This window comes from Hypomesus nipponensis, chromosome 7 (genome assembly GCF_054491055.1).
Source record: "Hypomesus nipponensis isolate SF chromosome 7, ASM5449105v1, whole genome shotgun sequence".
Taxonomy (NCBI): domain Eukaryota; kingdom Metazoa; phylum Chordata; class Actinopteri; order Osmeriformes; family Osmeridae; genus Hypomesus; species Hypomesus nipponensis.
In genome coordinates this window covers 9,644,928-9,661,101 of record NC_140367.1, presented here as the reverse complement: position 1 = coordinate 9,661,101, position 16,174 = coordinate 9,644,928, and the positions used below count along the sequence as shown (strand labels likewise).

Here is a 16,174-nt window from a genome sequence, read left to right as displayed (position 1 = left end):
ATTTAATCATTCACCAGAATGAATTATGATCCACTTAGTCAGCTATGGTTCACATTTTATGTGAGGCATGGATGTATGAAAGAACTGTTACAGATCAAATGTAATCAATAGATATATTATAAATCCTTTAACGACACGTTTATGTGATTTAAAGTTTGATTTGATATGATTCATGACAGAGAATGAAATTAAATTGACCAACGAATTAGTGAGTTACGTTCTGAATTGTAGCCAGAGCTATGCAAACGCACAGGATCAATATGAAGATTGACACGATGGAGAATGAAATACTTTGATTATTGGCACCCTGTATTATCCCTGCCACAAGAAAAGTAGCATCAAATGAAAATACCATTAAATGGTTGCAACCCTGACACTGATTAGTTCTTTAGAAAGATGGAGATCCTTCCTACCTACAGCCCGCCACTGGCCACTGTCTCCAATTCCCTGCCAAGGGTCACATTTAAAGAGACTAATGGTGGAGGATAGACCAGATATTACCATAGTCTCAGGTCTTTGACTGCTACCAGTCGTTTTATATTCTGCCTAAATGAATTGGCGGTTGAATTAAGTAATCTCCATTAACTCTCTGTGGAGTCGTAAGAAGGGTTGATACTCTTTGGCCTTAGCTTTTCTTTAAATTTGAGAGTTCCCTTCTGACCTATTACCGAAGGTGATTCTCAAGACTTTTTGTGTGAAGATGGCTCTGTAACTTAGTTCCGCCGGCCTCTCTGCCGAAAGACAAAATTGGCCTGCGGGGGAGGGAAAAAGTTGTCATTAAAAATACGTATCCCTTGACCCCACTTGAAGGTCGTATACCGGCAGCAATTACTGAGTGTGTCTTTAAGGGGAGGCTCTCGTGGTCGTTAGTGCAGACTGCAGAGTCACTTGTGTCCCCTGCCTTATTCCCCTGAGGGAAGATAGGCTTCAGGCAAGGCAGAGAGGGAGGCCCGCCTGGAGAGCTGCTGTGGAGTGTCCGGTCCTTGAGAGTCCTGGCCCTTGGAGGACGTGGGAGAATGGGGGGGAGGGGAGGGGGGGGTGAGATAGCCGAGAGCCCAATTGGAAATGTCAGTGCAGCTCTGCGGAGAGATGGTCTATACCTGGAAACAACATCTAGAAAGGAAACCCATGGATGGTGCACCTTGCCATTGTGACCCTGCACGGTAATGAGAGGAATCCCAGTTTATTTGCTCCTCACGTGATTGAGCGTTTGCCAAGCCGTCTGATGCACAAACATTTCACGTTTTCAAATACTCCAAAACTACGACTAATAGCTGCTCTGAGCCTCTAAGTGACTGAAAACAGAAGAAAAAAAATGTGGGTCATGCAATGAGCCAGTCTGAGTCATTGTATGTGTCTGTGACACCATATGGATACAAGGGTACTTTTACCCAATGCCAGCCGTTTGGAATATACTTGACTCCACCCATCAAGGATACTTTCTCGACATAGGGATGAAATTGCCTTCACTTTAAAGTGCAAAAGCATGTCATTATCATTTCCCCAAGTGCTCCTTCTTTTAGCATGCTAGCTAATTAGATAGGCTAGAGGAGTGGCGCTGATTGGCATTGCACAAGATACAGCATCACTCCTCACCGGTTCCCATGCATTCGCCTCTCCCACTTCTCTGTTTCTCCAAGTTGCCATCTGAGGAATTATTAAAGATAAAAAGACGTTACAAAAAAAGACCTTCCCCTGACAGATATTATCATTACAACCTTTTATCAAAAGTACAAACTTTTTTCTCCTCCTCCCTCTCTCTCTCCATCCTTGCCTGTCTTTCCCATGGTAATTCATCAGGGGGAGAAAGGGGAAGGAGAGGGGGGGTGAGAGAGGAAGAGAGACAGAGAGAGAAAGAGAGAGAGAGAGAGAAAGAGAGAGAGAGAGAGAGAGAGAGAGAGAGAGAGAGAGAGAGAGAGAGAAGAGAGAGAGAGAGAGGGAGGGAAACAGAAGACTGAGCTCTGTCAATTGGAGTGAGTGCACTACTAAGTCTGGCTTCACTACAAAGGTTAGCAGATCTGACTGTCAATAGTGTGTCAGAGGAATGGAGTCTTGTGTGTGTATGTGTGTGTGTGTGTGTGTGTGTGTTGGGGGGGGGGGGGGGTTAGAGACATGGAGGTTAGATGGTGGGGGGGCAGGAGGGGGTTCGCTTTGAGAGAAAGAGATACTTTGATATTTCGGAATGTTAGAAGGGTGAATGTGGAGAACTGGAGGTTGGGGATCTAATTACCGGGCCATAATTGGGGGCTGGGGAATAGGTTGCCGTCCTCTCAACTCGCTGCAGATCAATTATGTTAAGAGAACATCTGTAAGTAGAGCTTAATGAGGTCCATTAGAGCAACATGCGCTGCCTTCCCTAACGGTGCTTGTCAGCTTCTTGGATGAGCTGGAGTGTGCTGCTAACTAGGGACCTGGTGGAGGTGCTTAAATAGAAGGCGTGCGGCCGACTCAGGTCTCTCCTGCTTTTCTGCCAGGGAACGAGAGAGTGAAGAAACGGACACCGACGTTGCAACGGGAAGAGAGTAGCTGTGGGATCGAGACTGAGCTAGCGAACCAGCTGAAGGGAGTTTTGTTGAGGTGGTGCTTTCTCACAGCGGCAGCAACTGTGAAAAGAAAGGCGGCTCCAACTGTGCCACCAACTCGTCCAGGCGGCAACTTTCCCCGGTACAGTAGCCTGCGCCTTACCTTCAACCACTGACACGCATCAGAAAAGTACAAGTGCTTTTATTTTCTAATAGCATCCAAGACAACACAGGAAACACAAATAGCCCGACGGTCAACAAATTTGATCATAAGTGTGTTGATATTCATACGAAAAGGTAGGTTATTATGATTTTCTCGTGTGGTGATGAATTGATAGTTTGGAGCTCTCCACGTCAAGTGGAGCGCTGGAGATGCGGATTAAGTTGATGCGTCTATAAATGAATGGTCGGAGGATATTGGAAGAAAGCTTATGATGGCATAAGCACACTCGGATATATCTCTTGACTTAAATCCTCCCTGTAAAGATTATCTCACGAACGCGGTAATTAAGTTTCTCGTTCATTCATAGGCTATAAGAAAAGAAAACTGCAGTCCACGCTGTTCGCATCCTGTAGTTGGATCGTCGGTGTGGTTTTTTGAGGTGTCTTCGCTGTCGTTTTATTTTCTCCACTGGAGGGAGAGTGTGTATGTCTGTGTGTGTGCAAGAGAGAGAGAGAGGGGGGGGGGGAGAGAGAGAGAGAGAGAGAGAGAGATAGAGAGAGAGAGAGACAGAGACAGAGAGGGTGAGACAGAGAGATTCGGGGGCAACGAAATAGGCTAACATGCTTCTTATAAGGTTGATGATGTCCATTTCCAAAGACATAAGCTAAGAGATTGCAAGACACCTTTTTTGATGGGATTAGGCTACTTTACGCACATATTCCCATTCCCGTCAGGTAATTGGCTGTTCAATGATCACGTCCCAAAGGCTGTTTGATGCCATTTGCCTCTGCATAGTCCTTGATTTTCTTAGTGAATAATTACCAGGATCATTTGTAGAATGAAAGGATGTCAGGGGCAAAGGAGTGAGGTGCTTTTTTCATACATTCCGTTTTTTTATCGTTACACGGACTAAAGCGTCTCCCTTCGCAAATTGCATGATTACCAAGATAGCCCGCTTTGAAATAATTCAATCCATGACAAAACCTAATTACTGGCAGGTAATACCCTGTCAGCTTTAATGCATCTCATCACTCATAATGTGGCGAGGAGCATTTTATGACCCATCTCATTATCGCTGCATTTTAGGCTGAGCGTGATTGGCATGAAGCCACATGCCAACTATTGACTTCTCACGGTCTCTCTCTCTCCCTCTCTCTCTCTCTCTCTCTCTCTCTCTCTCTCTCTCTCTCTCTCTCTCTCTCTCTAACTCTCTCTCTCTCTCTCTCTCTCTCTCTCTCACACACACACACACACACACACACACACACACACACACACACACACACACACACACACACACATACTCTCTCTCCTGTTGAGCCATTTCCTTCGCTTCAAACTATATTATCCATTTGCTGGTCATGTGCTGCTCGTAACATTGGAGTTCTAGACACATTGTCACAGCTGTATCTATGTGTGTTGGGAGGCGAGAGCGAGCGAGAGAGAGGAGGAGAGAGAGAGAGACAGAGAGAGAGAGAGAGAGAGAGAGAGAGAGAGAGAGAGAGAGAGAGAGAGAGAGAGAGAGAGAGAGAGAGAGAAAGAGAGAAAGAGAGAAAGACAGAGACAGAAACAGAAAGAAATATCATGTGAATGTGCGTGGGGAGGGCGGGGGATTCACTGACCCGGTCTTATGAGTCATTCGCCCTGGCAGTGTGGGCCTCAGATAGTCCAAACAGGCGCTAATTGGACCAGGCTGGTGCAACAACAGGGCGAGGAATAATTCCATCGTTTAATTACAGGAATGATTTAAATAAAGATTTGTGTAGATGTGCTAATCAATCAACAGCACGGTGAGGTGCAAGACCTTTCTTTAGAGCACTGAGAAATGGAGAAAGAAGAGAGAGGGAGAAATCTATTGCTTTAGACATGATTAGTCTAATTGTCCTCGTTAGAACCCGTTCCTCTTGATGTTATTTAGCTTCCTAATTTCCTTGTTCTGAACCGTCACTCGCTGCACACGAAACACATACCTCATGCCGTCCAACCAGTCCCATGTGCTGTTAGTTATTTCAATATTAATGTCAAACATATAACAACGGCATCATTTCTACCAAACAAGGGGGACTGGGGTCCCATACTGTCCACGTGGGGATGCTCTTCGTCTTTAGGCGTTATTATTTGCAAGGTCCATTTGTTTATCGACAGACTCTCAATCATATTCCATCGGGTATTGGGTTGATTAACTCACACACCATGCTATCAGAATGAAAGGCCATTCCTTTTCCTCCCCCAGAAAGAGTTTGCGTTCACTTTGACCATGGAGAAGCCCAAATAACCAAACAGAGGTGATCTCTAGTTAGCCATCACTGACTCGCACCTGCCCTCTCACTTTTTTGAAGTAGCATGAATGAGAAAATCCCAACTATTTGGCTCGAACACACGATGGGTTGATTAATTGGCGCGCTGATTTTACGCGTAAAGGCTCACGAAGAGTTGACTTTAAATATATGTACATGCAAATATGTCTACAGTATAACTGTACGGTAGACTATAGTCTAATCCTTTACACATAACAAAGGTGCAAACAGCTATTGCGTTGCTGAGTATAAAGCAGAAAAGTGCGCTTCAGTGATTTAACGCACTGGCCACTGTGCGTCCGCGCGCGCACCTGTGAGTGAGTGAAGAAAGAGCATTACAAAGAGTGTTAGAGGGAGCGCGCACACATGCATGCGCTCAGTTACTCGAGCTGTCGGTAATAACTGAATGACCTTATCGCCGTCGTGTAATGTCTCACTGGTGAGGGATTGGGTTTGAAGATAATAAAGCTAGGCTTCACTATTCCTCGTCTCTCAGTCACTGATGGGTAAGTTGGACTGAGCCCCTCAGAATACCTAATATAAGACGGCTCAGCGGTGGATGGAGGAACACCTGTAGCTTTGTTGCCAACATCTGATCGCACATGATCCATGTGGACCTCATTATTTTCAACCTGAAGATCACTCCAATCCGTCGCGCAATGTCAGTTTCGTGAACTTTTGCACAGAGGGGATATAGCTGGAGTCTGCTCCGTGGTGCCCGTTTCGAACTTAGCCTTCTGCGTAACTTGTTTTAGAAAGGTGAGTGAGGTGATGCTGTTCGCTTCCTTGTTTAGACATACGGTATACTGTGAGTTCTGGTACTGTGTAACATAGGTTACTATATATATTTTTTGTCTTCTTTGGTAAGATACCTTGTAAAATAATTTAGCAGCCGTTGGTCATTTTGAGTGTCTCTTGATGTCCTGCTGTGACATTTCATCCATTTCTGCCGTAAAATTGTACCCTCACATATTTAGCCTTTTAAAGATCCCCCATCATCTTTTTGGCATTCTGCAAGATAGGCTACTGGAAAATAACTTGGATCAAACCATATTTATTATAGTTGGGACATTTATGGACATTTGGAGGATGTATCCTCATTTTGTATTTCCACCCTGTAAAACCCCGGGTTTGTTTTTAACCATTAAAATATAATCTCAAAACTGTAGTAGCCAGGTATATTAGCTCAGAAACCACTGCATAGCCTATAGCCTAGGCAACGCGAGCGAGCAAGGAGCACGATAGGATTATAAGATTACGGCGCCGCGAAGGGGTAAGCATATGCCTTTGTCATCCGCTGTCATTTGTTCACTGCCACTCGCCAAGCTGCGACTGCTGGTCGATCTAATTTCATACTCGAGCACTGTGGTGACAAACGTGGTTTTAGCACAGTGTGGCGCTGAGCGATAGCGAGCTGTCGCTCTGGCGTTCTTCCTGTGTCTTGTTGATTGGTGTTTTCCCCTTTTCATTCTTTTTTTTGTGCGCGCCGAGGTGGATTGTTACTTCTAACAAAAGCGAGCCACCCTAAGAGAGCGTGCATACAGCTGCTCACTTGACCACGCAAGAATCGGAGAATTTGGTTTGTGCTCCTCTTGTTGCATGGTGGTTCGGGTGCTGAAGCGAGTCAACAAATGCAGAAAAGGGAGAAAAGTTTCGGTAAGAGGCTTCTTTGCGGTTTCGTTGTTCTTATCCATTTAAACATTTATGGTCCATGGATAAGTTAACCTACAGTGTTTCTGTTTCATCCAGCGTGCTGTCCGTACTGTCTTATGATTTAAGATATAGCCTAGCTGAAATATGTCCTATTACTCACTGTTTCATTTTGAAAATCAACCACAAATCAAGATGCGATGATAGCCATTGAGGAAGTCAGTTATGAACGTAGTAGGCAATGTAGTAGGCTAACCCAGAGAATGGTTTTCAAATGCGCACGTTCGTTCGAATATAGGAAGCGTTTGAAGGGAACAAAATACAAATCTCAACCTGTCGTTGTCGTGCAAGCTGCATCGAAAATGTGTCTCCCTATGGCAAATTTCTTATTGGCTTTTACCTAGCACTATGCTGCCATGGCAACAGTAATTAAACTGATAACAGGGTGAAATGTCAGCATCTCCTTGTCGTGCAGCTGTGATGTGGTTGAAAGGGGGAATTAAAGAGGTACTTTGCACCCTCCTCGCCTCAACGTTCCAACATTTGACATCCGTTTTTGGGCATAACATATGATTCAGAACATTCAGGATATGATTCAGAACGCAGGCTACAGTAGCCTGAAGTCGGATGAGGAAAGGGAGGTACCAAACCAAGCGAGTAAAGAAAATAGATATCATTAGGGCCTAAAGCCGCTGTAATTTCCTATCCTTTATGGAAAATGAATCTTCTGTTCAACGCTTCCCCTCGGAAATTGGAAAATTGAAGTGTCCAAATTCCCTACATGCAGATGCTTCATAGCCCCGAGAGAATGTGGCTTAATTTAACACGAACGGTTCCGGACAGAAGACACATAATAGACCTTCTGTGCTTTGAAATAGTGGGCATCGATTGCAACGTGTCTAAACTTGATTGCAGACTGAGGGGAGTCGAAACTCTTGCTTCTTTGGTTTGGTAATGAGTAGCGGTGACTTTGTTGTGTTAACCGGGCTGAGATGGGACGGTGCGGATGAGTGGTACTGAACAAGGACGCATAGCGGAGTCAATCAACCGTGTGCGCCTCTTACAATTCTATCTGGCCAATTAAAAGCTCAACAGCTCAAATGCAATGGACTAAAATGCGGTTGCTCATTATAGCAAACAGAATGGCGGTTAAACGTGTTTGATGTGCGTCCATGTCAATTTTCACCGCCATAAAAAGCATTATTTTGAATAAAAACTGTTCAAAACCTTTGCATAAAGCCTTTGCAAAGATATGTTCAACATAATATTCTAGAAAGAGTACGTGGTAGGTCTCGTTGGGTCTTGTGTGCCAAATTATTCAACCATTGTCATGAAGTTGTTGGCATTGTACTTCGTATAATCATACATGGTTATACATACAACAACAAAGAAAGTACCATATTATGGTCTAGTCCAGATTGCTCATAACTACCTGTAGTGCTAACCCTGATTGAGAGCAAGGCGATAGAAGATCTCTCAGTCTAAAAACAATTAAGAATGTTCAAAGATCTGTGAAGTTGTTTAAACCAAATGCTATTGTCACTGTTTTTGCACATGTTTTGTTCATATTTGTGACAGCAGATTTCTTGACATGATGTAAAATGTTGGAAGAGGTATGGAAGACTACGTAGTCGTGTAGAATTGTTTTTGCAAGGTGATAGCAAAAAATCACCTCCTAGCACCTGTAACCTTTATGTTGATTCACGCTCCACTTACTATTGCTAATAATGCTGAGTAAAGAGTAAAACAAACAGGGATAAATAATGTTTTCACATTGCAGTGAGATACAATAACACAGATGAATTAATATTCCACTGATTTTAAAGCACAGCTTCACAACGTAGCACACACGGTATGTGTTTGCAAACAATGAAAACACATGAAAACAGCATTTCAGGCCAGCATTGAACACTTTTGAAAAGAGAAACTTTATAAGCGTGTGTGTGCGTGTGTTTGTGTGTGTTCGTGTGTGTGTGTGTAGTGTAAGAAGGGGGACAAAGGGGAGAGCGGGGGTAGCCTTCTCCTCTGGGGATAGTAGGAGAATACTAATTACGGCGTGGTGCGAGCCCACATTGTGTGTCCCCCCCCCCAGCTCAACAAAGCAGTTTCACACCCCCGCTTAGGGCCACTTAATACCATCCCCTGCAGAAAGCTGCTCTGCTTTGGTCACTCCCCTTTAAGAGAGGGAAGAGAGAGAGAGAGAGACTGGGGCAGGGGCAAAGTGTCCAGGAAGACATTTGAATCCATGGCCTGCCTGTATCTGTGAATATGGACCCTCTTTTTTCTATGTGTGTGTGTGTGTGTGGGGGGGGGGGGGGCGGGATTATACACAGTGTGAGTGAGAAAGAGGCAAAGGAAGCGAGAGCATCCACATGCATCTGTGTGCGTGCATCCATAAGAACAGGTGTATCACAGGGCTTTTTCTCCTTGGTCAGTATTCCAAACCAACCTGTTCCCTGTCGCTTCTCCTCTTCTCAGGTATACAAATGCTCTCCGTCCAGCCGGACACCAAGCCAAAGGGCTGTGCCGGCTGCAACCGGAAGATCAAGGACCGCTACTTGCTGAAGGCCCTTGATAAGTACTGGCACGAGGACTGTCTCAAGTGTGCCTGCTGTGACTGCCGGCTGGGCGAGGTGGGCTCCACGCTCTACACCAAAGCCAACCTCATCCTGTGCCGGCGAGACTATCTACGGTAAGGACCTCTTCCTATGCCAACCGCCTGCTCACCTTAATGTTGCTACACACACGCACAAAGCAGTGCGAACGAGAACGAGATTTATAGTTGACCTAACACTACCCTTCCCTTGTTTTGGTGTTAAGTCTTTCCCCTCGATGTAAGGTTAAAGTAATGCTCTGCTGTGTAGCCAACACTTAGAGATTGTGTCTTTTTGTTGTTGTTTTGTTTTTTACGATCTTGGCATCGTTTACATCTGGCCCCAGCTACTCACCGGCTGGCTTCAATAGAGGCGTGAGATGTGTTGTTCTGTAAAGGGACCACCCTGTATTCAGCCCCCTGGTTAGACCCACAACCTCAGCCCTGCCCAGCCCACAGACAGACAGACAGACAAGGCCTGCCGTGATCCAGCCAACGCTTCCATTAAGCTGTTCTCCAGCCTCCTACAAAACAACAGCGCTTGTCGTTTTCTCGGCAGAGTAGCGCTTGATAGGAGACGTCTTCAGGTGGTTGATAATGGTAGTCTCTCAAGCACCCCTTGCTTATTGTGGGCATCGGCATGCGCTTCCTGCCAGATCCTAGTACGGCAACGCCCTCACTCGTGCCCATCGAAACATAGAGTGCCGCTAGTTGCTAAGCACGTATGGATATCTTCATACCTAATCTCTTCTCTGCTTGAAGCCGTGCGTGACGTGTAGGAGGACCCTGGTCTCCAGGGCTCTCCTCACGCCACGCCGTGTGTGTGTCGGAACACGGGGGGAACCAGAGAACGTGTGTCTGCTCGCGGGCCGGGACGAGCACGCCAGGCGACCTCGGGGAGACGGCGCCCGCCGGCGCGTCTCTCGCCATCAGCCCGGGCGCTTCTTGAAAGCGACGCAGTTCATTTAATTTTCACACCGGGGGGACGAGAGGGTCTCCATTAAGGGCGGTACACAAACAGGCTTTGGGGAGTCGGTGCTGTGAAGCATTGCCAGAGGGCGAAGCAAAGGCAGAGATTACCATCCCCACTGTAAGGCTCATTGACTGGGAGAGACAAGCCTTCAATTCACACCGCGCAGGCCCGGGCCCGCGCCACTAAAACAAGTTCAGATACCCTTGATAACACGGCCGCAGAAACTATGGATTTTCAATAGCGCATTGCAGAACCAATCCTGTGGGTGAGAGAACTCCCAGGTTGCGCACCTGCTTGTCGTTCGGCCTCCTGCCTCGCTTCCATCTCGCCTTGTTTGCGTCGCCCGCACGCACTTATGTGTCGCAGTTTTCCCCTTTCGCCGCGGCTGTTGTCATATGCGTTCGACAACAACCATTGTGACACATCCTAATCGAGTCGGCCCATGTGCACCTCAGATATAGCCCGAGTGTGTTTTGATATGATGGGGATGTATATTGCAAACATGCCTTACAGTTGCAGACGGTCTGTGCGAAGCCTGATGGAATAGCAGCGTCGGGTAAGAGGGAGACCAATTCCAACATGTTATTCTTTCATCTTCAAAGTTCAAGGTGACTGAATTGATTTGATGCTTGCTATCACGCGAGTGGCCCGCCTGTGAATGCGCTCTGACATCTCCTCACTGGCAGCTAATGAATGGCAAATATAGCAAACCGCAGCACTCCACATCTGATCTGCAGAGCCACAAAGAGACCCAGGCTCCATCAGAGAAGCAATCAATGGCCGCAACATCACAAAGCAAACAGCTTTTCGACAGACACACACACACACAAACGCACACACTCTCTGTCTTCTCCCTCTCAAGCTCACTCTTAAACTCTCATACTCCTCACTCGCAAACACACACCGTGAAATACCATTTCTAGTTATGTTTATCTTATAAACTCTGACCTGTTTAAGGACAAGAGCATTTTGTGAAAAAGAGGCTGACTTTAGATGAGATTTTTTATATACACACATATATTCCATTGGAAACATTCGGTTTTAAAAAGTAAATTATTCCAGCCTTGATTATACTCCAAACACCTCCCCCTTCCTCCTCTCTCTGAATCAATCCCAGCCTGCTTAGCAGGGTGGCATGTTATTAGGCCTGACATAACCAGGGTTAATAGAATTCTTCAGGGGTCTACAACCATGAGCGATGTGATCCCACCAGCAGAGAAATAATAATCCCCTATCGCAACACACACACACTCACATACACACACGTACACAAAATTAAATAAGGGAAACTGAAGGCGTCACATGAGCCCTGTCTAGCTTTTCTTGTGTGATCAAATATTATGCTTAAAGGTGGAGAATCATTTGTTTACGTTTGTTTTTTCCTCTAACCGGCCCCCGTAAACAAGTAACTTCATGTATAAGGAATGGAGAAGGTAATTACAGGCATACGGTGTTATCTCCTATTGCTTGATTTGTGTCTCGCTTCCCTCCAAACATGGGTTGTGGGTCCATTTTCTATCAACAAATGATACTTTGATACCAAAGCCTCCATTGATGATAATGGTAATAGTAGCAATGCTACTGTTTGTGCTGATGCGTGCCTTTCACCCGCCAAACAGTGATAAGGTTGCAAGCCCAGACTAAAAGAGAGAGAGACATTTAAGTTAGAAATCCTGAGGAAATAAACAACGCCGCATGTCTGTGGAGTGTGGCCACCGACAACAAAACCGGGCGCTCCAAGGCCAGGATGCAAGCATGAAAAAGCTGTTGGGCATCAGTTAATGGAAAACTGTAAATTTCAGGCATCCATTTTAAAGACAGCACCGGGAGAACACTTATTTATTTATCTATCTATTCATTCATTTTTTTAATCCAACTTCAATTTTCCTCTACAGTGGTTTTACTCAGATTGTAAATGCAAGCAAACTCGCCCAGCCGTCAACATGGCTGGATTTATAACCGTTTTGGAAAGCTGGCTATCAGTGAAAGATAACCAACATGCAGAGCATGGCCCAGTGTAATAACTTATATTTTTCTTCATTCAGAACCAACTTTGTGGTCCACAGCCACCTTGTATAAACATGTATGTAAATGAAAATGAAAAATGTATCTCTCCGTTTTCATCTTGCTCTTGCTCCCGTGTGATGCATGGTCGGTTGGTATGTCATAGTTGGGGAATGACTGTCACATCAAGTCAAGTTAATCTCCAAGGAGAGTCACAGTACGAAAGCGAAGAATTGGCTGATATAAAAGTAATTTGTTTCGTGTGATCTCCATGTCTTTTTTTATTTTTTAAATGCTGACTTTGTGTCAGTTGTAAGATGGACAACTTGAACTGTGGTGCAATAGTTGCCCAGCCAACTGCAATCACTCAGAGTAAGGAGAAATACACATATGGATGGTTATAACAATTATCACCCCAGATTAGAGGCCGACACCAAACTTCACAAAGTGCGAGTCAGCATTTTCTTAAGCAGAGCCAATTGAGTACTCTCGGATTCCAAACTCAGGTGGAATCTTTAAGAAGAATAAAGTAATCCCCTCACTTATAGGATAGATAGCCTGGTCGCTCCTTAGAGATTTGCGTGGGAGCCAAGTGTAGTTAGTCATAGGCTGTCCTCCTTCCTGCCTCTCAGCAGGCTGAAAGATTCAGGCCAGCTTCTCTTCCTCTAATGACCAGCACAGATGTTCCAGTCCCCCTCCCACCCCCACCCTTCCTGACTCTGAAGGGCACTGAGAGGGCCAGGGCCTGGCCACCGCTCAACGGTCACCCTAGGCAGAATGGACTTCAGGCCTACTGAGCTTCACTGCACAGTGGCTCTTTGTGAGGGACAGAGTGGGCACACCGTGAACAGTGAACTGTCGCTAGGTCATCTGTGGGACGTTTGATTGGTGGTACGTGGCGGGCAGGAGGTGAGTTCTGCGGTCGGCGCGGCGTCTGGAGTGGAGCCTTCAGACGCTCCGAAATTCTTGTTTATGCTAACCAAACAACATTCCACAGCGAAAGGGTTGGCCATCTAGAAAATGGGATGCTTAAGAAAATCAAAGGTAGCTCAGAGTAGTAAATGGCTCAACGAGAATTGGATGTGTACCATCCGCCAGGATGTGTTCATAGTGTGCACTTACTTCACATTGATGCACCTGGAGATCGAGAAACGTCCGCAAGGTCAAGTTTCGAAAACGTGCGATGCCCAAGATAATGTTGTTTTCTCTGTCCTCTGGCTGCACCTGTGCCGTAATTGTTTTGTGTTTTTTATTTTTTATTTTTTGATGGAAGGGGGGGGGGGGCTCGAGAAGCTTTCCTTTTTTTGTGTTGAAGGATTCGGTTCTCTGAAAGGTTACAATGCCTACTGCGCCCGTGAATGCCACCATCATTACTTACTCTGTCCTTGTGCAGACACTTTTTCCTCCATTTTCCTTTTTTTGTTGTTTGTTTTCTTTTTTTTCTCCTTGCGTGACAGTGTTTTGGCAGCCGTGGCCCGTGCAGACTAATCTGTAGCTGAAATTGTACACAGACGCTTTTCGTTTGGATCGAAAGCCAAAAGTAGAAACATTTCCGAGGAACAAACAGAAGGTGCACAGCAGTTGTCTGTTTCACTGAGCCTGTAATCCACCCAAACCTCTGAAACTCTGACAGAGCTGTGTCTTGTTCTGTCTCCAGGATCGAACATTTACCTTAGGTATCCTGCCCAGTGCACCACAGATCAGGATGAACTCACTTACGCTCACGTTGCCTCAAGGTTGAACTGGAAGATTCAGTTCAATTTTATTACAATTGCCATGGAAAGTTTCTTTTCGATTTTTTTTTTTTTTTAAGCGACATAATCATTTTGGTATCAAAAGAATGGCCTTCAATATTTTTTGCGGCCTCAAACCACTTGAGGGGTGAATTGGGCAGACACATCTCTGCTTATTCAAGTCTTGGGTTGCATCCTGTCATTGGTGCTTGTTACAATAGACCACTCAGCATGCACAAAAGGGCCTCTCTCGCTGAAGGTTTTAATGGGACTCAAGGTGGAGAATGCAGCACTCAGTCTGTCAGGGCTAACCACCTTTTTATTCCTTCATCTCCTCAGATCCCCCCCCCCCCCCATCACCCTCCTTCACCCTCCTCAGTCCCTCCCTGCCTCCCCATTCCTCTTTCTCTAGTTCTCTCTCTCCTCACCCTCTGCCCCACTTTGAAGACTCTAATCAGCTCCTCCATCTTTGACAGAACCATAGATGATTACCTGATAATAATTACATTAAAAGGAAACTTTTTGTTTGATGTCTTTTGTGTGTTTCTCCCTCTGGCTCCTTGCACACGGGCTCCCCTGGAGTGTTTCATAGCATGACACACACACACACTCACACACACACACCTACACACACACAAGCAGCAAGCGGTCGCAGCGCTACAAGGTGAACTATTCCCCGGCGCGTGTTATTATTAATAACTGTCAGAGAGAGGGGTCACCCAAGACAACTCCTTGAAAAGAACCCTGGGCGAGGCAAGTAGGCCGCAGCTGGGCACGTTGTAAAACAATACCCCCCTTCCCCCAGAGGAGACGCCGCGCTTAAAGCAAGAATAATGCACGGGAGGGGGGGGGGGGGGGGGAGGAAAGAGCCGAGGAGCCGCATTTTTCGGGGGCCCGTGAAAAATGAAGATGTCACCACCTGGAGTGTACCTTTGCCACGGAGGCGAAAGGCTTTAGAAGGGAGTGGGTCGTGGGCGCTAACTTTTTAATGTCTTTCTACTCCTCCTCCTCCTCCACCCCCCTCCTCTGCGTGCTACGGCCCCGCGCAATGTCATGAAAGTTTAGCACTCCGACGGCAGTGCTAAATCCAAAGGGCCTGAGCCAAAGGGACCGGGAATAAAGGCAGCGGGACATGTTAATCACTGCGTGGAGCTAACAGTTGTGCCTTTATCGGGTTAGTGTAGGCGTTGAATCGTTGTTTTTTTTCTTTTGTTTTACGAGCATTGCGGTTGAGCCGTTTCGGGCTAAATTGGACGGTTCTGTGAAAGAGTGCAGGCTGGACCCACCAACAGAGATGTTGAACGCAAGACATCAGGTGGTTTGATCATGTGACTGTTTTGAGCTGGTCAAGGGAGAAGTCCGGAAAGTGTTTCCTCCACCTTGAAATAGCTTTTTCAACATCCCTAATTCATATCTGTATCCACACTATTCCTAAGTTATTGCTTGTGAGACAGCAAAGGGGAGGGGAAAAAAATGTGGCAGCAATTTATTTTGTCCTCACCTCTTCATAAGGTTTTTTTCTTTTTTGTGGCTTCCCACCGTTTGAATGCATCAGAAATCCAGCTTTAATTTTCCCGACTGTACCGCATAGACATCCTCGATACATCACTCCAATCTCTCCAAATGAAATTGGTTTCCGCGAGGTCAGGGTTCGCCGAGTGGTCTGTGTTATGATTTTATCTAATCTGAGCGAGGGAATGGAGCAGAGTAATCCCCCCCCTCTCCGTATACCTTTCACAAGCAGCTCTATATGTCTTCATACTGCCATGTGTGTCTTGAGGGGGGGGGGGGGGGGGGCAAAATGGCATCTTGTTTTGGGAAATTCAAAGTGAAGTGAGACCGGTGGAATTGCAACCAGTCATGCTATGTCGTAGACACGGGTGTAGACTCCACAATGGGGGCCATATTTGTATTAGCGGGTTCTCTATGACCCGGATGTGTCTGAATTATTCGTTTTTTGAAGGCCTCCAGCTGTTCAATGCTCATTCAGACGGTGCGTTGAGGAGAAGCATGTAGCAAGCGTTCACAGGCCTGTCTGTTAAATTGAACAATGTTCAATTTCAAGAACCTTCTGCTCTCACCTTCGGAGTAATTCATAGTGGGCTATGATACTGAAAGGGATTCTGTTTGCTGTCCGTCCGTCCCCATCCTCCCACCTGTTGTGTATCTTCCTCGTCTATGGTTCATTGTTCAGTATTTCTCTCAACCCTGTTTGTCATGCTCCCTTTATAACGGTTTC

At 45.9% G+C, this 16,174-nt stretch overlaps 1 protein-coding gene across 3 annotated transcripts in view; it reads left to right on the top strand.

Moving 5' to 3' along the window:
• The first annotated feature begins 2,423 nt into the window (after window positions 1-2,423).
• The window catches only part of lmo3 (LIM domain only 3), a 34,990-nt gene continuing 21,239 nt past the window's right edge, over window positions 2,424-16,174 (top strand). The window contains exons 1-2 of one of the 3 annotated variants that reach the window (XM_084701418.1): window positions 2,424-2,664; window positions 9,111-9,324. In XM_084701418.1, coding sequence (XP_084557544.1) covers window positions 9,119-9,324 — 206 coding nt within the window. In that variant the 5' untranslated portion in view covers window positions 2,424-2,664; window positions 9,111-9,118. Of the gene's footprint in view, window positions 2,665-5,381; window positions 5,742-6,326; window positions 6,639-9,110; window positions 9,325-16,174 lie in introns of those variants that run through there. The other 2 variants (XM_084701417.1, XM_084701416.1) reach the window with 2 other exon arrangements.